Genomic DNA, 19,741 nt, shown 5'->3' on the forward strand with positions numbered 1-19,741 from the left:
AATTTGAGGAGAGGAACATCCTTTTATTCACACGAAGCAGTGAGTAGAAGGGAACAGTAATGTCTGTGCTAACCCAAGTCCTGGTTCTAGAGCACTAGTTTATATTTTAGCCACAAAAATCCTTCAAGCAGAAAGGATATTCTCAGATGCTTGTCTCAAGCCATGGCTTGCAGGGCAAGCAATTGTGGACATAAAGATTACCAGTCTGGAAATTGCAACCATTCTCCTCATCAAAGAGAAACGTGAAGGAGAATCCTGACCTTCTTCTTGTGATGTTGGTAGCACTTGTAAGCCAAGAGTAATAAGGGGAAAATCCCATATCCCCTCGTTTACAAAGCACAAGAGATGGCCTGGAATTGAGTCACTGTGTAAACATGACAATTTGTTCTGTTCGGAGCCCTGCAGAGGATTAATGGGAGGGAGATGCTTTGAAATCCTTGTGTACAAATATTTGCAAGAAAATTACTTGAAATTTCTTCTTGAAGCAAAGTAAACAATCTTTTCAAGTGGTCTTGGTTTACCCAGCTGACAGGCAGTATAGCACAGATAATCCATTCTGGCAACTGTTGTGTGAAAGGTACTGGAGCTGTGCCAATGTTTTCTCATTTCGCAGAAAGCGAGCACTTGAGTTTGACTCTTACTCCTATTAAATCTTTAAAATGTCAAACAGCTCGTTAGCTTGTGCAGCACCCTAATGAAGGGCCAGTGAAGTGCTGGGGGATGGCTGAGTGTGAGCACTGCTGTGGGCAGAGGCTGGGGTAGTCCAAAACTTGTGTTGTCCCACTAGACTGACAGTCAAAAGATGGGGATTCCAGTCCTGTACTGGACTCATCTCTCTCTCCTGAGTTTAGGTAATATATTTGATGATAGGCCTGTGGAAAGCAGTACAAGACTTACTGTTTCTCACAAACACCCCAAACTTAAAAGTACAGGGGAGAAATTCGCTTCAGTAAGCAAGTGTAGCTTTCCCTGAGTCTCTTCTGCATGGCTTAAAGTCTATGGATTTGGCAATGGGGGCGATTGCTGTCAGGACTGTGTTTGTAGGGAGGCAGAGCCGCACACCCAGCACACAGTGCAGGGATCCAGCACTGAGCTTGTGAACCTCATCTGAGACCCCCCAGGAGACCTTGAGGAGGAGGATTTATGGCTGGTTCTGGGCTTAGGAGTAACTTTAACCCTTAATAAATACTGATTTTTTTTTATTTTTTTTTTTATTCCCCGTTGTCCTTGCCTTTCTTAGGATAGCTGTGTTTTAGTGTGTACTGATAAAGATTGGGTCTTGCTCTTACAGCTGTCTCATTTCTGCACAAGCATCCCTCTCAAAGTATTATTTATTGCAGTGTTCTCTTTGTTCAAGAACCAGTATGGGGAAAACCAAATGGAATATATGTGATATTTTAAATGGGAATGCATAAAGTCATAAATATTTTGTTTTCTTTCTTGAAATGTTACCCTCTTGATCAGTAATATCTCAAGGAGGAGCAGAATGACTGCTGCTATTTTAGCTATCTCTGGTTTCAAATTTTAATTTCAGCAGAAAATTACTGCATCTGCTTTTTTCTAGGAGCATGTAGAACTGTGCAGATGGGTCAGGTAGAAAGCAGATAACAAATACTGGGAGTTACAACATAAAATATGTACAGGAAGAGATAATGAGATTTCCAGAGATTTGAGTGGAGTGAGAGTTGAAGGATGTTGTACATAGCTGCAGGAATCCCTCCTGCCTGGCTGCCAGAGCTTATCCCATGTACCTAGGGACACCTGGTGTGCAGCAGCACAGCACTGCCTGAGGTCACTGTGGGCTCCAAGAGCTGGGGCTGGGACCCCAGGCCCCCCAGGAGCTGGTGCCACTGACATGAGGTTCCTAAACCCCTGGTCTGACTCCAGCAGCTGACACCCAGTCTACTCACACCAGTCCCCCAGTAACTAGCACTTAATATTTGCAGGGATACAGAGAAGGGACAGGGATGGAGGTTACCCTGAGAGACTTAAAGAAGGGATTTACTAGAGAGAGAGGACAAGCTGTGCTGGTCAGGCCAGAGAAGGGTAATCCCTTAAAGAAGAAGGGTAATCCCTTAAAGAAGGGATTTCCTAGAGAAAGAGGACAAGCTGTGCTGGTCAGGCCAGGGCTGGGGCAGACAGGACACTAGCTGGTAGTGCTTTGCAGGGGACAGGCCCCTTTTATGCCCCTTCATGCCTATTCCTCCCTTTCCTCCTCTCTGATTCGCTTCCCTGAATATTCCTCCATGAGTTTTCCAGCTGCACCTCACCCTCACCATAGCAGGGACCTCAGATTTGTGTCCTTAGCAGCTGCACAGCCTGGGCTGGCCCCTCTGTGCAATGATGCTGGTAACTTCTGGTGCCCTTCAGTCAGCACAAGGAGGAGTGGCTGTTGGCATCTGTCTGTATACTGTGTTTGTTACCTTCCCTTTTCTTACCTTCATGGGGTCCTTAATCAAATAAGAGTATGGATACTTTCTCCTTCCACATTTTTGTATAGAATCCATCATGAAAAGATCTCAAGTTAATGGTGTTAACTTGGTTCCATTGTTGCTGCTGGAAGAATTTCCTACTAACATATTTTTTTCCATATACAACCTGTAAAAATCTGCTGCATAGCTCAGGTGCCACCAGGTGGGGTCACACCTAGGGCAGAGATCAGACTCAGAGGCCTGTGGTGGTCTTGTCTCCCTCTGTCCTCTTGCTGTCACACTGATCTCTTGTTGGCTGTGCTCAGAAAACACAGAGCTGCCTCTTCTCATAAAGGATGTGGTTTTTCATCCTACAGGATGGGGTAGTTTGGATCTAGACAAAGTGTGTCCTTCTGATGTGAGCTCCTGGCAGGTAGCTCAGCATCAGAGAATGAGGCTTCTGCCCTGGGTTCTGTTTCTGGCTTCAGAACAGCAGATGAAACCAAATATTAAACCTGAATTATTAAATAATTCATTAAATTATTTAACACCTAACGTATTAGATAAATGTTTTAATATTTAAATATTACAATTTGTTTTGTTCTGTAGTGTGCCTAGAGTTGTTTATCAGGAGCGCACAAATGCTGACAGGTTACCATACGTGTCTCTGACTGTGTTGCTCTCCGTTGGCGCAGAGCCCCCGCCCGTGCTGCAGGTGCCCGCTAACGTGACGGCGGTGCCCGGGGCCGCGGCGGTGCTGAGCTGCCTGGTGCTGAGCGCGGGCCGCTACAACCTGACCTGGCAGCGGCACGGGCGCGACGCGCGCCTGCAGGACCCGCTGCGCCTCCGCGTCCTGGCCAACCTGTCCCTGGAGCTGAGGCCAGCCCGGCTGTCGGACGCGGGCAGCTACAGCTGCACTGCTGCCAACGAGGGCGGATCTGCCACGGCTTCTGTCTTCCTCACCGTGCAAGGTAACGGCGGGATGCAGGGCTCCTGTGGGACCAGGCTGCCCACAGCCTTGGACAGGGCCATCCCTGGAAGTGTCCAATGCTGGATGGAACTCGGAGCGACCTGGGGTGGTGGAACGTGTCCCGGCTCATGGCAGGGGGTGGAACAAGAGGGGCTTTAATATCCCTTCCAACCCAAACCATTGTGTGATTTCATGAAAAATCAGTCAGAACTAAAAAAGGCAGCATGAACAAGCCCAAACAAATCTAGGTCTGGGCTTTTGCTGTATACCAGGAACAAATATAAAAGGAAAAAAAAAGTGTGAATGCAATATTTGGTATTGGAGCAAATGTTTTTAAAATTTTGAAGTACTGCAGGATTTTTTTTTCTATTTGCCTTGATTGTGTGGAGGTTTGAACCTTGGTTCTTTGGTGCCTGTCTATGGGTGAGGAGAACCAGAACTCAAAATCTTACAGAAAGAAAATTATTGTCACTTGTAGGTGATTCCAACAGATGTCTACTTGCGATGGTGCTGGGCCATGTTCTGTGCAGAGAGGGGTACTGTCACTAATTAACTTTTCTGGTCTAATTCTAGTAATTTATTAGCTAGTGGAAAACTTAGCATTATGGAAAATAAAATTTTGAATGGAATAGCTTGACCTAAGGTGCTCCAAAACACAGATGGAAAATGGAGTTGTAAAAGTTATTACAAGGATGTCATTTTTCCTACATTAGTTACCAAGGTAGAGTAAGTAGGTGTGGAACCACTTGTGTAGGGCCTAGTACAAAATACAGCAGAATAAAGTGTGGATTTTCAATATCTGTTTGAATTATTAGATTATTATTAGATTGCTACAGCAGAGTTATAACTTAGTTTCTAACTAACTTAGATTTCTCTAACCTAAATTTTTAACAAAGCTGAAAGGAAAAAAGTAATGAAAAAACCTCAACCCCCATGCATTTGGAATACCTAGTTTTGAATTGTACAGTATTTTTCCATCAAGACACTCATTCAAGCATGTCAAAGGCATCAAGAGAAGTGCCTCTCCCTTGTTCATCTCTTCCTGGATTTAGGTTTTCCTTCCTAATGTCTGTAGCTCAGCTGGGAGCTTTAATACACCGACTAAATTGCTTCTGGTGGTTTTTTTTTCTAGTAAATCTAACAGAGTTTTACTGCTGCCACAACAGAATATTCAGTTTCAAATCCCTTATATATGTGGAATGATCATATCAAATGGTTGGGAATTACATTTTGGCTGGTCCTGGTAGTGCTGACAGCTTTCAGACATGTTTGAGAGAGCCCTCTTGGGCAGCTCGGACAGCCTTAGCTGAGAGTCAGAGTTGAGTTTTCTTTATTTTTTGTAAAGGATGCTTAGAACAAAATAAATACATAAGAAACACTAAGCTGCAGCTGAATTCAGCTTTCTGCAGTAGTGCCTGCCTCTTTTGTTTGGAAAAAGTAATTTACTGCCAGCTTTCCCAATGGCTGCATGCAGGAGCTGAATGGTGTGTGAAGGGTTTGCAAATACTGTTACTTGTGATCATTTTAATTTGCCTGGAAAAAATGATTTCCATCAGATTTCTGGGAATACTCAGTGTGTGATTGTCATGTACAGCTTGCAGTGCTTGTTAGGGCCTGGAGTAGTTTTCAAAAAACAGTTTTTCTTTGGCAGTAAAGAGTAAAGGGTGGCCAGATGTAAGAGCTACAGCTTTATGGGCTTGTCATTATTAACGTGCCAAAGAAGGAAATTTGAAGTCTTGTTAATTAATGGAGATGGGCCCGTGTTTTGTGTAGTTGTAAGTAATTCAGAACGCCAAATTAAATTCATCCTGAAACCCTTTATTGTTGTTGAACCAGCTCCATGTAGATCTCTGAATTTCGGGTTATAAGAGAATAAACATTGCTTTCATCCCCATTTTCTCTCTGGGGTTGAGTTAAGGCAGAGAACAAATGTTGGTGGCTCTAAAAATAACCTAGCATCTGCTTTTCCTGCTGAAGGGGGTTGTAGTAAACGCTTGTTTTGAAAGTGTTGGGTTTGATGCTGCTGTTTCCGAAAGGGGACATTGATGTGACTCCTGTGCCAGCATCTGTGCAAATACAGCCTGGAGTCCTTGTGGGGCTGACTTTGTGCCCCAGTTGTGTGCTCTGTGCTCAGGAGAACACACTGTCCCCATCCTCTCACTGCTCCCCATGACCAGGACAGAGGTAGGGCACAGCCCTGTGTGAAACTCGGGCCTCTCTGTAGGTTGGGGGTGCTGCTCAGAGCACTCTGGAAGGTCCTGGAATGCAGTTTGGTAAATCCCAAGGAGTCTTGATGCCCATTGAGTGCTAGGACTAAAAAGTATGTGCTCAAATTTGGAGTTGTGCAAGAGTGGCTATGTAGTGTGAGGTGCTCAAATTTGGAGCTGTGCAAAAAGTGGCTATGTAGTGTAAGGTGCTCAAGTCCTCCCATCAGATTGGTCTTGCATGGAAACATAAATGAATTTATGAGGGGGTTCCTTACTTTTTCAGGTGCCTAGAGGACTATGTTACAGCTGTGTGAGGCTTGACATTGGCCAGGACTGTGGAACATTGTTGATCCTATGTGTTTTTCAATATGTTTCTCACTGATGACTGAAATTCCATGAACATTTAAACCTTTTCTTTCTGATTTTGTTACAGCCTGGTAGGTTAAATATGAATTTACAATTTTCATATTTTTTAGGCTTAATATAGCATGTGGTGGAAGCCTGATGTTTTGTTTGTGGTGTTTTTCATAAATATATCTCAGTAATATTGATTTTTGGGGGGAAATGTAGGAATTTGGGTGCTTTCTTAAAATCGAAACAGTGTGCATGGTGAAGAGTTTGATTTGTGGTGGCTTTTTTGTTTCCTTCCCCTTGAACAATTTCAACAACACCGTTAATCCCCAGAAATTTGGGTGATGCTAAATGTGATTTTATGGTAATCTTGGTTTTTCATGTGTTCTGCTGTAAGAGCAGACAAGAAAGGGATTATCTTGATTATTGCCACTTTCTTTTCCCTCTACAGCACAGCTGTGTAATGGGGAGAGACTTTGGTTTGTGTTTAGGTTGGTATTAGTAGAGATGTTTTGAGTTAGTAATCTGGGCGTTTGATGAATTCCAGCATTGGGTTAACCAGCAGGGAAATCAGCATTCAGGTGCATCTTTTTATCTGAATGTATAGATGAAATAAAATCATACATGTGGTAGTTACTGTTCTGTCCAGACCATGGTGGGTTTCCTTCACCTTATTATTTAAAAACATTCAAGTGCCTCTCTGGTGTCATCATCACTGAAAGGCACTTTGAGCACCTGCTTGCAGGGAGCACTGTTAAACAATGCAGTGTCCAGCCACACCTACAGGAACTAAGCAGATTTATTGTGTGTTCCACCTGCCCACAAGAGAAATCGTGTCTCTTTGCCTTTGGGCATTGAAGAATTGTCATTGCTGTAGTTAGAGGTGTGCAAGTGCTGTTTGGCCAAGCTAAGGGGTGACAGGAGTCCTGCTGTCCTGCTCTCTGAACAGCTGACTTAGATGTGCAGTGGGGGAAAGTGGGTCCTTGTGCTGCCTGAGGGGCATTCACCTGGGGGACTGCTGGGGGCATTTCCCAGTGCCCAGAACTTGAATACAGCTGAAAATAAAAAAATAGCCCAGGAGACAGCACGTCTGACTTTGCTCAACAAAGCAACACTGTTACTCAAGTACATCCCAGGCAGGAGCAGAAACCAGGTCTGGATGAACACAGTGGGACTTGCAGAATCAATGTGCTAATATCTGGAAGAATTCCAGGGAAGAGACTGTCCAGATGGATAAAAGGAGAATTACCTTCTTGGCATAACTCAGAATTTTTTCTGCTCTTTTTTCTGAAAAATACAGAGTGTTGAGCAAAAGACGAAGCTCCAAAGATGAAGCTTGGTACTACTTATTTTGTAGCAGCCAGTTTCATGTCTCAACTAACTTTATCCATGGGTGTGGGTCTTCTTGCCACTGTAAGACTAATTCATACATACCATAGAAAGTCTCGGTTGCCTAAGTGAGCTGCTTTGGTGCTCATTTTTTACTGAGAAATGTGTCTAAGGATTATGGAATTACAGAATGGTTTGTGTTGGAGACACCTTAAAGCCCATTCAGTGCCACCCTCTCCATGGGCAGGGACACTTTCCACTATCCCAGGTTGCTCTAAAAGCCCTGTCCAAGCTGGCCCTTGACACTTCCAGGGGTGGGGAGTCCTCAACCTCTCTGGGTTAAAAATGAATTAATTCTGTTGAGTTCACTAATTGCTTTTCTAGTGAAAACACCCCTGAAATCCATAACATCGTTTACAATTGTTTACATTGCATATTCACTTCTCCTCTGCTTTTATGTCCGCACATTTATTGTGACTTTCATTCTTGTCTCTCAGGTTATGTTCCGACAATTGACCCACCTGAAGGTTTGTGGGTTTTAGTGTCCAGTAGTCTGATTAAATTTCATAGAAGCAAAGAATGGTGTGTGTTGGAAGGGACCTTAAAGCTCATTTTGTTGTGACCCCTGCCATGGGATCAGAACACCTTTCACATTGCTCATTGTCTGGTGTTTGTCAAAATTTACTCTGTTTTTTTTAACCCCATCTCAGGAAGGCCAATGCCTGAATTCTGACCTAATGCCTCTTATAAAGGTGGCTTAGTCTGAGACTTTAACTGTGCCAGTGGAAACAAGTGAGCTCTGACTTTCATTTGATTACTTTCTCACCATGGAGCTGTTTGAAAATGGGAATGAAGATATTATCATAACCTGTGTTTTCTAACAAGATGTTTTTAACTGCTGTTTTTAATTTCTTTTGGTAGAACCTCCAAAGCTTGTAATATCACCCAAGAACCAGACTTTTACAGAAGGTTCTGAAGTGTCCATCAGGTGTTCTGCCACGGGTTACCCAAAGCCAACGGTTGTGTGGACACTCAATGATATGTTTATCCTTGGCTCCAGCAGGTGGGACTTGAAGTTGTCTCCGTTTATTTTAATATCATATGTCAGAAAGAAGGTTTGAATAGTGCCAAAATATTCTACTACTTCAACAGGAGTCTGTGAGTTTTGGAAATAGTACCTCAGTCTTTACTTTGATAACTCTTTAATTGCAATTACCTCATCTCTAACAGAGAAACACTTCAGTTCCCTTCTCCAGAAAGTGAACTCTCTTTTTTTTTTACAAGATTAATTTATGTACTTTTCACAAAATGTAGTGATAGATATAATAGTGCTAAGAGTGTTTATCATGACAAAAAAAAAAAAAAAAAAAAAACACAGAAACACCTATTTATAAACCGTCTGCTCTTGCTGCTGTGCTTGGAATGTGGATGTAACCATTGTTCTTTCTAACAATTTTGCTTGGTCCCTTGTGTGTTCCCAGGTACAGAATGACCCCAGAAGGCACCTTAATCATAAGAAAGGCAATTCCCAGAGATGCAGGAATTTATGGTTGTTTGGCAAGTAACTCAGCTGGGACGGAGAAACAGACATCCATCCTCACATACATTGGTAAGTGAGAAAAACTATGTATTAAAATTTTAAAAATAAACTAATTCCTCATCGGGGAGGAGGAGCTGTTGACCCTGCAGAACATACTGGTAGAAATTTCAAAAACCTAAGATATGTTGAACAGCTCACAAATGTCCCTTTTGTTTTCTGTTCAAACCTGAGTAGTATTGTTAGGTAGTATTTAGAGCTTGATGCTCTCTCTAGAAAGAAATCTTTTTAGGTTAAAAAAACCCCTTAAACAGGGTCTTACTATGGGATAGACTGGGAAACCTGAGTGAATCCTTTAGAAAAGAAATTGTGTTTTTGTATCAAAATACTGTGTTAAAATATTGATAGCAGAGCATTAAACTGTTTTATGACCAACATCTGGCTGGAGGAGGAGTATGATTTCATGCTTGTACTTTCTGCATGGTGAAACTTTTCTGATTTTGTCCTTATATTTTCTGTATGTTCTGCATATGATTCAGGTGCTCTGGACCAGACTTTACTTTTCCTTGTTTCCCAGTATTTATCTTCCACTTTTAGGTCTGTTTGATTTTTAATGTAAATATTCTTCCATATAACAAGAGGAAAATTATAGTCTTTCATGGTTTATATCTTAAAAATTATCTATACTTTGGGTGAAGAGCTCCTTTTTTTCTGTCTCGTTCCTTTTTAGAGGGCCCAACATTGACCGTAGTTCAGAGTGAAATTCTGGTTGGTCTTGGAGACACGACTGTTATGGAATGTAAAACAACTGGAATCCCACCCCCTCAAGTGAAATGGTTTAAAGGTGTGCTCATTGCTTGGTGATTGAGTAATTTATTTAGTAGCAATATTTAGAACAATGATCTGGAAGTGACTTAATTTCTCTCAAGAGCATTATGTTGTATTTAACCAGTGACCGGCCTGTGAAATTCTCTAAATCTAGAAGAAATGGCATTGACCTCTAGGGCATAAATTCCTGCTTCTATTTAAATATGGTGAATTAACACACTGTAGTATTAGTAATAGTAAAACAAAGCTGAGCCTCCTGCCTGCTTATACAAGGTTCGTTCTTTCAGAGCATGTTTAGCTTCATGCTGCAAAAATCTCAAAACAGTTTTCTATAGCCTTTATTGTTTTGTTTTCATGTAGCCTCTAATTAGGAAAGGAGGAATACAGCCTGACACACTGTCCTAATGCTGATCTCTGCCCAGAGATACTTGGGTTTGTCTTTGCCTTGTGGAACCAATAAGTAAAAAAAGATGTATTTAATGTAGTAATGAACTTTTCCTCTTGGTTGAGTGGGAGTCAGAGTTCTCATCTGCTGAGTTCATACAGCTGTGTTGTGAGCTAACTCAAACTTGGACACTGTTTTGTGGGGATAATTTTGATAAATAAAGGTATATATTTGATATAAACAGTTATATTGCCTTTTCTCTATCTGGACTTAGGTGACTTAGAGTTGAGGGCATCAGCATTTCTCGTTATTGATGTTCACCGGGGTCTTCTGAAGATCCAGGAAACACAAGACCTGGATGCTGGTGACTACACGTGCGTGGCCACCAACGAGGCAGGGAGAGCTGTTGGCAAGATAACTCTGGATGTTGGCTGTAAGTAGTTAAAACCTGCATGGGGCACACTCAGATTGCAGAGTTTGTGTACTAGTCAGGGAGTGGTGCCTTGGCTCCCCGAGCCTTTCTAACAGATCTCGGTGTGTGCTGGGAACACCTTTTGGTGGTGTTGGTTAAGCAGTTTCCTTGTCCCATTTGGATCCAGCTTGGAATGACTGAATGGTTTGGGTTGGAAGGGACCTTAAAGCCCATCTGTTTTCAGCCCAGTCTTACTTCTTTTGCAAAGTATAAAAGTTATGGGGAGGAAGAGAGGCACAGGAGGAGGAAGCTGTTAAAACCTCAACCTAACAGAATTTTCAAATAGAGAATTAATTACAGAAACTTGAGTTACTATGTGAGGTTATTGTAATTTAGCCCTTCTTCTCCTCCTTTCCTAATTCTTTCCATCTGCCTGTGGCCTGACACATTGCATCCTGTTAAATGTTCCTGTCAGGCACATCTGCTTTCTGAATGCATGGCACTGCTTGCAGAAGACAAGGAATTTAGCGATGCTGATACTTGAAGTGTTTCTAGAGTTGGCGATGTTGGAAGAAAACCTGTGCACAGTGGGACATAAATTGAGGTCATCAGTGGTGTTAGAGAGTGGGATTGCTGTGTTAAAGTGCTCACTTTCTGTGCGTGCTTTCTCCCCAGCTCCGCCCGTTTTCACACAGGAGCCGGGTGACGAATCCGCGGATCTGGGCTCCAACGTGACGCTGCCATGCTACGTGCAGGGCTACCCTGAGCCCAGGGTCACGTGGAGGAGGCTGGATGGGGCTCCCCTCTTCTCCCGACCCTTCGCGCTCAGCTCCAGCAGCCAGCTCAGGACAGGCGCACTGGCCATCCAGAGTAGGTAGACTCAGCGTTAAAAGAACAGAATTCCAAGAGGAACTAAGACATTTGCAAGGCATTTCAGTTACTGTATGACTCCATTAAGTCAGCTATGTAAAAAGACTGGATTTTTATCACAGATTGTGTTCGTGATAGTGATATCATTGCTGTTGACATGCAGTTCATTTTGCTGTGAGTTGTGTTTGGTCATTGACTTCACTCTTCATGTAAATTATTATTAACCTTTGCTGAAATACATGTTGGCTGTGGTCTCTGATCCTGAGGAGTCACGAATTTTCATTTTTGGTGGGTTTTCTTTTGTTTTGTTTTGGTGCAGTTGGTTTTTTTTTGTTTTGTTTTGTGGGGTTTTTTGGTTGGTTGGTTTGTTTTGGTTTTTTTTATGTGTGTGTTTTTTGGTTTTTTATTTTGGTGGAGAATTGGTTCCAAACTCAGTGTTTTAGATCTGTCCTAATTTGGCTAATAATCAAAAACTTTGCAAGTGGCTTTGTGATTTTGATTATTTTACAGCACTTCAGTCACTCTTATGCTAAGCAATATGATTTTGTTTTCTTAATTAGCTTTTAATTCCTCTCTATATTTTCATTGCTTCTGTACTTGGTGACTGATGGAAAGGAGTGCTCTGTTTCAAACTGAGTGTTTGAAGGTGGGAGAGACAGGGACATGGTGTCCATGTGGAGAGGGAGGAGCAGTATTATTTCAGATGTTGGAGTCAACTCTTTTCTCCCCCTGTAGATCTGTGGGTCAGTGATGAAGGGACTTATGTGTGTGAAGCTGAGAACCAGTTTGGAAGGATTCAGTCCCGGCCAGCCACGGTCACAGTGACAGGACTGGGTAAGAGCAGTGCATGGCAGTGGGACTCTTGGTGTTTGGGCAGCAGACAGGATGCTTGGGTGTTATGTCCATACATGCTGACCCATCTGTATGCTGTATTTATGTGTCATCCATACAAACTGAATTAGAAAACATTGACATGGAATACTGTAATTCATTTCAGTGGATTTTCTTGTTAGAACATTTTTTTGACTGGTTACACTAAATGGAATTAATTCCACCTGCACTTTTAGCTAGGACCTTAAAGAAGTGATTTATCCTGTGTATTTTTTCTTATTCCTAAGTAAATTTACTGAGGAATGAAAAATCAATGTAATGATGGATGCTAATGATGGGGTTCCTGCCATTAACCTAATCTTAAAAAATAACAGCAACAACAAAAAAGGCAGCAATGAACGTGGTTGTGTCAGTGTTGAGATAGGTAGGAAGGAATCTTGGTGATCTGAGAAGACAATGTCTGGCCTTGACCACAGAATCCCACAATGTGGTTTGGATTGGAAGGGACCTTACAGCCCATCCAGATCCTATTTAACTCTACTCTCTTGAAAATATCCATGCTGTTAGAGGCTTGGTTGTTATCTCAGTTTAACATCTGGCAATAAAAAGAAAAAATAATGCAATGGAATGTGTATGTTTGCATGAGGATAAGAACAGAGTCTCTCTGCCATCAGAGAAACCATTTGTTAGCTTCAAATTACTGCAAGAGCCAGTACTGGTAGGGTTTGGTAGACATGTTTTTACCCGTTTAAAAGTATTATTTAATGCCCAGTACTTAATTTAATTTCTCAGCCATGTGTCCAGTCGTGTTTGCTGTTGGATTTTCAGAGAATATGCAGATTTTCTGCTGGGCTGTCGCTTCTCTTCTCATCTGTCACAATTTTATGCCCAGTGGAAATTACAACTTTTTGTTCCCTCCAAACCCACTACTTCTGCTCTTTGGCATTTTGCCCAAGTAAGGAAAAATGATAAATCAACTTGGTGCCAGGGGAACGCGAGTTCCCAGGGAAACCCTTGGTTGGATCCAGTTTCAGCTGAACATCATCTTCCATTTGCTCCCATTCCTTAGACTAAGGATCGCTGTTGGTGTATGTCCCCAGCTTCCCATCTCTCCTGTGCTACCCCCACCCCTACATTTGTTTCTCTTTTTTTCATGTCTTCAATTTAATACTAATTTAATTTAATATTTTGCATGAATATATAAGAATTCCTAGTAATTTCTTCTCGTTCTTCCTTTTTGTTCAAGTCACTCCTCTGATTGGAGCAAGCCCAGCCACAGCCAATGTCATTGAGGGCCAGCAGCTCACTTTGCCTTGTGTTTTGCTTGCTGGGAACCCCATTCCAGAGAGGAGGTGGATTAAAAACAATGTGGTGGTAAGACTACTTTGTTTCCTGTGATATTTATTGGCAGAGGAAAGCTACAACTGACATCTCAAGGCATGATAACAGCCTGGTTTAATTTACAAAAGTTAATGTGATCACTGCCTGTGCCAGGAAATTTCTGACCCTGATGTACAGATGAGGGAATATGAGATGGCAGAGGGGGATGTGATGGTCTAGAAAAGAACTTGGAACCAAAGTATTTGTGAGTTATCCTTTTATCTTCTATTTTGCTTACTTTCAAAGGAGTTTTATGCATTTTTTTTTAGCTCATGAACTTCAGCCTTGGACTCTGAATATGGGAATGCTAGTGGAATATACCTACTAAGAATGACAAAAATAGGTTTTTTAAAATAAAGGTACCAGAAAATTTCTGTAGATTTAGGGTGTTTTAACATCTTGCCTTTTCCTGCTGCTGATGGGCTGAGGTAAATACCAGTATCCCTGTTCCATATCCTCTTTTCCTGGTGGTGCCCTACTCAGAGCATGAATGAGTGTGTTTTCTTTCCCCTTTGGGAACATACCATTGCCAGTTTATATATCCTGTAGACACAGCTAGGTGATCTTTATAGTCCCTTCCCACCCAAACCACTTAGAGATTCTAGAAACGTGCTGTAGACACCACACCTGGGTTGGTTGTGTGAATGAAACTTCTGTTCTTTAATACTAAAATACTAAAATTTCTGACTTTACCCTATGAAACTCCTTTTTATCTTTGTTCCTAATTTCTCCCTAAAACCCTTTCTGCACAACTGGAATCAAAATATTGTAGTAAAATGCCTAATGTATTGTCACAAAGCAGAACCTGATACTACCTGACTGCTGTTCAGGTTTCCTGCTCAGTTTTGGTGTCTTTGGGAATCATTGGCTTTTCCTTAGGCTGTGCAAGGAGCACAAGCTGTAAAGCTCTGTGAGAAATACTGGCAGGATCCTCCTTGTTGAGTTGCTAATTCCTCTCTCTAGTAGTGCTGGTTTCCTGTCATTGTAAACTGCTGGGAAATGCTGTGCTCCAAGGAAAGTGTTGGAGTAAGTTATATTTAGAGAAGAATTCAGCTGCTTCTGAGTGTGACTGGAACAGATTTGCTTTCTAACAACTCTTTATGAGGGAGGGCTATGCTGCCAAGCTCAGGGTGTTTGGTGTTGCTGTAGGATATATAACTCTTCAAGGGTTACTCCTTGGTGAAAGTTACAATTCTCTTTCACAATGGTTTGCTTCAGAGCCAATCTATTTGAGGGATATGGAAGTTAGAAGGTTTTGATAACTGTGAAGGAAAATAGTCTGCTTGTGGAAGAAGTCATTGCACTTATCAATTACTGGAATAACCAATAAAATACAGTGAAGTAATTGAGCTAAATTTGGGTTTGCTTCATTAAAAGCGGGAGTGGCAGCACAGGATATGCCGTGGCCGAGCAGAGTGTCTCTTGCAATTCTTACTCTCTTTCACTCCAACAGTAAATATGAGGTGCTACTGAAACTCTTAAGTAAAATTAGTTTTGTAATAAAAACGGAAAGTAGGAAAAACTCTAGTAAAATTCTGCAGGAACACATAATTTTTAACCATGTGACATAGCCAAGCAGAGCCACACTGCATCCCAGGGTGCACGTTATCATGGAGTATTCCCCAGTGAAAGGTTCCATCTCTCCTTTGGCAGCTGGTTCCCAATCCCTACGTGAGCGTGCGCAGCGACGGCAGCCTGCACCTGGAGCGGGTTCGGCTGCAGGACGGGGGGGATTACACCTGCATGGCCAGCAGCGTGGCAGGCACCAGCAACAGCACCACCACTGTCCACGTCTTCGGTGAGCAGCGGGCCTGCCCTTCCAGCCCGGGGCGAGCAGGGCAGCGCTGGCCACAGCAGCTTTCACTGCTTCGCTGCACCCACGGCTTCCCACATTTCCTCTTCTGTTGTGATGTTGCTTTGTAAAGTAACACAGGGGAGATGGGATCCGCTGTGCAGGGAGGAGCTGAGTGATCAAGGCTGTTCTTACTTGAAAAACAAATAAAACTATTTTGTGTTCACAAAGGATCCTCATTCAGAGGCTGCGCTGTGCAATCTTCATCTGGTTTAATTAACAAACAGGTGCAAGTAGGAGTTTACTGGAAAACCATGAGGAGTGCTTTCTGAATGTTTCATAACTGGTGTAAGGAAGCACAGCTCATGGGAGAATTAGAATGAAAGAAAATGAATTATGAGTTTGGTAAAAGTCATAATTTGTTTGTTGTTTTTGGTGTCATCCCCATTCTCCTCCCCCTTATTTTTCCTCTTTAATTAAAACATACCAAAAACTGCACTGACAGCAAGACAAAGTGTTAGCATTTTGGTAACCCATCTGTATTTCAGCTGAGCATATTTGTGTTAACTCTGTGAGGCGACAATCACTTCATGGTTTCTCACATGTTAAATTTTTTCACATGTTAAATTAATCATGGGAGATTTATTTTGAGCTTCACTGAAGATGCCGAAACCTCCTTTTATATAAAGAATGACTATAAATTTTTAGTGCAAGCAAGTACTCATAAGATCTTCCATGTCAACACTAGTTTTTTTAATGTTTCAGAGCTTGAGAACAAAAAGGAATATCTTTGTATGTGTTTAGAAATACCTAGGTTTTGGCGTTGTACCCTTTGGCATTGTACTTTTTCTGTTAATTCAAAGGCAGCTCAACTGAGATGAGAGAATTCAGGTTTTTGTTGTCTTCCTGTTACTGATTTTGAGAAGCAAAGCCTAAAATGTTATCAGAGGATAATGTGACAAAGCCTTTCTGAAATCATTTCAGTCAGTGAAATACCTGCAGTTAGTTTAAAACTGCAGTACATAATGCAGTGATGAGCCTATGGCTGGCAGGCTCTGTAGTGAACAGGGATTTATTCTGTCCTGAAATTTGGAAAGTGGTTCCTTGCCTGTGTTAGGGTTGGAGAAGAGGCCGAGTGGTCCCAAGCCCTGCTTGCCTGTAGGAAGTAGTATTTGAATATAAGGCTTTTATTGTAATAGTTGTGCCATGTTGAAATGTGTTCTGCGTGTCTTTAATGTTTGCATGTGTTTGTAGTCGTGCCTGTCATTCAGCACGGACAGCAGATATTCAGCACCATCGAAGGAATCCCAGTGACACTGCCCTGCAAAGCAAGTGGAGTTCCCAAACCATCCATTGTCTGGTCCAAGGTAACCCCTCACCTTTGAGCTGTTCATGCTGAAAAATGGGCGGAACACATAATTTAGTTGTCATAAAAACAACTGTATTCAAAGAACATGGCCCAAAACCGCACTTGTGAGGGACCTGGAAATATCTGTTTGTTCAAAGCTGCTTTTGTTTCTTAGAGCAGAGTTTTTGGCCGTGGTCCTGCCACAGCTCAATGTTCTATTCTTTGGCAGGGCTTAGGTTATCGCTGTATCTTTATGGGTTTTACACTTTAGAAATTGTTCCTGTTCCTGTTGTGAGTTGATAATTTGAGTTTAGGCAGCCTGCCACAGACTGAGAGTTCATTTTTCTTGTGGAGCTCTGACTTTTTTCTCTGAGGAAAAGTGTATTTAATAATGGCATTGGGGTGTTAACCCATGACTTTTCAATCATGGCCTTCACAAGATGTGCACCAAGGAGGACCTCAGCCTTTAAGGGAATTTGTCTTAAAGCCAGTTTTAGTTTTTTTTTCTTCCTTGAACAGGATAATTTCTGGTAGTAACAGTTATTTGGGGTATATTACAGCTCACATGATAGGGTGTGAAAGCACTTCTGGGTCTCAGAAGTTGTGCAGATGTAACTGATTGGGACCTTGGGAACAGCTTTGTTTCAAACGAATAGAACATGGTTAACTGTTAAAAAAAAACCTGTTGGTTTGGTAGGGAGGAGAACATGGGAGGATTTATTTTTCTTTATTTTATCACTTACTCGACTACAGACAAGGAGGAGGCAGCTGACCAAGAACAAGTTTGTGTAATGTATACAAGATTCATTTTGACATCAGAAATCAATGTCAAGATTAACTCAGTTGAAATCTTGTTTATTATTCTTGCTATTAGTTTTTAAATTTTCTTTTAAGACTTTGGGTCTGTAAAATGTAGTAAGTTTTCTGCATAGGAATCCCTGTGCTTCTGTTCTTGTTACTGCTTAGAAAGTGATACTCAAGGACTGTGAAGTTAATTGAAGTTAATTAGTTTGCATAAATGGAATTTTAGGACCAAGTTTCGTAGCTAATATAAAATATTTTGTCCAGCTCAGCCTCGAAAAAAATAAAAGCAGCTTTTATTGAATTAAATAATTGTAATTTGGTTTATTTTGAAAAAAAAACAGGCACTGTGGACTTCTATTATTTTTCTTTCCACAGAAAGGAGAGGTAATCCTTCCCAGCAACGTGAGGTTCTCGGCAGGATCGGATGGAAGCCTGTATGTGGTGTCCCCAGGGGGAGAAGAGAGCGGGGAGTACACGTGCACTGCCACCAATGCTGCTGGCTATGCCACCAGGAAGGTGCAGCTGACTGTCTATGGTGGGTGTCACCTCAGCTGCAGTATCCCTGTTGCCCATCCTGTGCATTGGGAGATAGACACACCCAGAACACATGGCATGGGAGCTCTTCTCTAGTTAGTGCTTTTGGATCCCCAAACCAGGCAATCTTATACATGGCTGATCCCAAAAGGCTTGTCCCTCAGCCATTATAATTCCCTTAAAGCCTCCTTATCCCTGTTACCTCGAGTTCACAGACCTTGGGCTGAGCATAATTTCAGCTTTACGGAAGTGGATAGGAAGCATCTGTACAGGAATAGAATTTCCTGCTGAGAGAAGAATGAAGATCCCTTAATCCCACCAGTCCCAAGCCTTCCTGTCATCATCAATCCAATGTTATTAAAATTTGGTTCAGGTGTAGGTGTGCTTTGCAGGGCTTTTATGGCTTGGAGTTACTGGGACTGTTGTGTAGCAGTTCAGGGAATGGTTGTGAACTATGTATGCAATACAGAACTCAGCACATGCAGGAATTACAGCCATTTGTTGTGTCCATCTTTTTGAATGGATAGTCCAGGCTTTCTGGTATTTGTGGTGTTCCATGTGGGCATCAGCCTGTGTCTGAGCTACAGACACTGTATGTCAGCATGGCAGTGATTTATCTCTATTGCAGACAGGTCATTAAAACAGGATTGTAATGTTTTATACCTGATAAAAAAAAGAGATGTTGTATGGTGTTACATTTGTACAAATATGTATATTCATTGCAGCTTCTTAACGTGTTCCATGTTATAGTGAAACCTAGAGTGTCCAGGCCTGGAGACCAGCAAGGAAATGCACATGATAAACCCATAGAGGTCTCAGTAATTGCAGGGGAAGATGTCACACTTCCATGTGAAGTGAGGAGCTTGCCACCTCCCATAATTACCTGGGCCAAAGAAATGCAGCTCATATCTCCATTCTCTCCAAGGTAACAATGTTTGATGAAAAACTGATGAATAACTGAAATTCCTCTAAATTTTCAGGATTTTGGAAGGGTGTGTGGTTTCTGACTGCCACAGGATTGCTCAGAAGGTGTTACTGTGTTACTTTGTCTTGCCTGACCTGTTGTACTGGGTCTTGAAACTCCCCTTTCCCAAGCCTGCTGGGCCTGTGCATGGTTGCACAGCTCCCGTTCCAGCATGTGCTTATATCCAATCTCAGGGGGTCAGGAGGAAAGATCCTGGTTATTTGTACTGTGGTGGTGCCCAGAGACCCACATCATCTGTGCATGATTATAATTGTTTAAAAACTGTGTTTCTTTTCTTATGTACTTCACATTTATGCTAAGGGGGACCACTGTCTGTGATTTACATGAAGCCTGCACTGCCAGTAGGATACAGATGATGATGATAAATGTTTGTGTGTGCTGACAATGTGTTGTGTGCTGTGTTTTGGATCCAAAAACTCACCAGAGACTGTTGAACATGTGAAAGCAGAGTTAAATACTTGTAAAATGTTGAGCTGACAGCCTTAGAGAATGAAGAGCTGGGGTCTGTGTTGGACAGTGTTGGAGTTCTCCCTTATTATTTAATGCTGCATAGAACAAGAGGGGAGATGGGACTATTCCCTGGATGCTCCGCATTGGAGTGCCAGGTAGTGTCACTGGCTGTGGGGCTGCTTTCTGCTCCTCAGGGTCCCTCAGAAGGGCCAGGCACCAGCTGTGTCCATAAAACAGGGAATGGCAAGGCTGGCCACACGCACACTGTGCTTGCTGGTGTCTCCCAGTGATCCCGTGGATGGAATCAGCCAGTGTCT

General features: G+C 42.2%; 1 protein-coding gene across 1 annotated transcript in view; it reads left to right on the plus strand.

The window, feature by feature from the left end:
* Nucleotides 1-19,741, plus strand: part of HMCN1 (hemicentin 1) — a 165,391-nt gene that overhangs the window by 53,898 nt on the left and 91,752 nt on the right. Inside the window, exons 11-22 of the mRNA XM_041479619.1 lie at nt 3,107-3,382; nt 8,190-8,331; nt 8,750-8,877; nt 9,536-9,649; nt 10,293-10,451; nt 11,106-11,300; nt 12,036-12,134; nt 13,378-13,505; nt 15,165-15,309; nt 16,558-16,670; nt 17,831-17,990; nt 18,740-18,914. Coding sequence (XP_041335553.1) covers nt 3,107-3,382; nt 8,190-8,331; nt 8,750-8,877; nt 9,536-9,649; nt 10,293-10,451; nt 11,106-11,300; nt 12,036-12,134; nt 13,378-13,505; nt 15,165-15,309; nt 16,558-16,670; nt 17,831-17,990; nt 18,740-18,914 — 1,834 coding nt within the window. The remainder of the gene's footprint in view (nt 1-3,106; nt 3,383-8,189; nt 8,332-8,749; nt 8,878-9,535; nt 9,650-10,292; nt 10,452-11,105; nt 11,301-12,035; nt 12,135-13,377; nt 13,506-15,164; nt 15,310-16,557; nt 16,671-17,830; nt 17,991-18,739; nt 18,915-19,741) is intronic.

This window comes from Pyrgilauda ruficollis, unplaced genomic scaffold (genome assembly GCF_017590135.1).
Source record: "Pyrgilauda ruficollis isolate IOZ18807 unplaced genomic scaffold, ASM1759013v1 scaffold49, whole genome shotgun sequence".
NCBI lineage: Eukaryota > Metazoa > Chordata > Aves > Passeriformes > Passeridae > Pyrgilauda > Pyrgilauda ruficollis.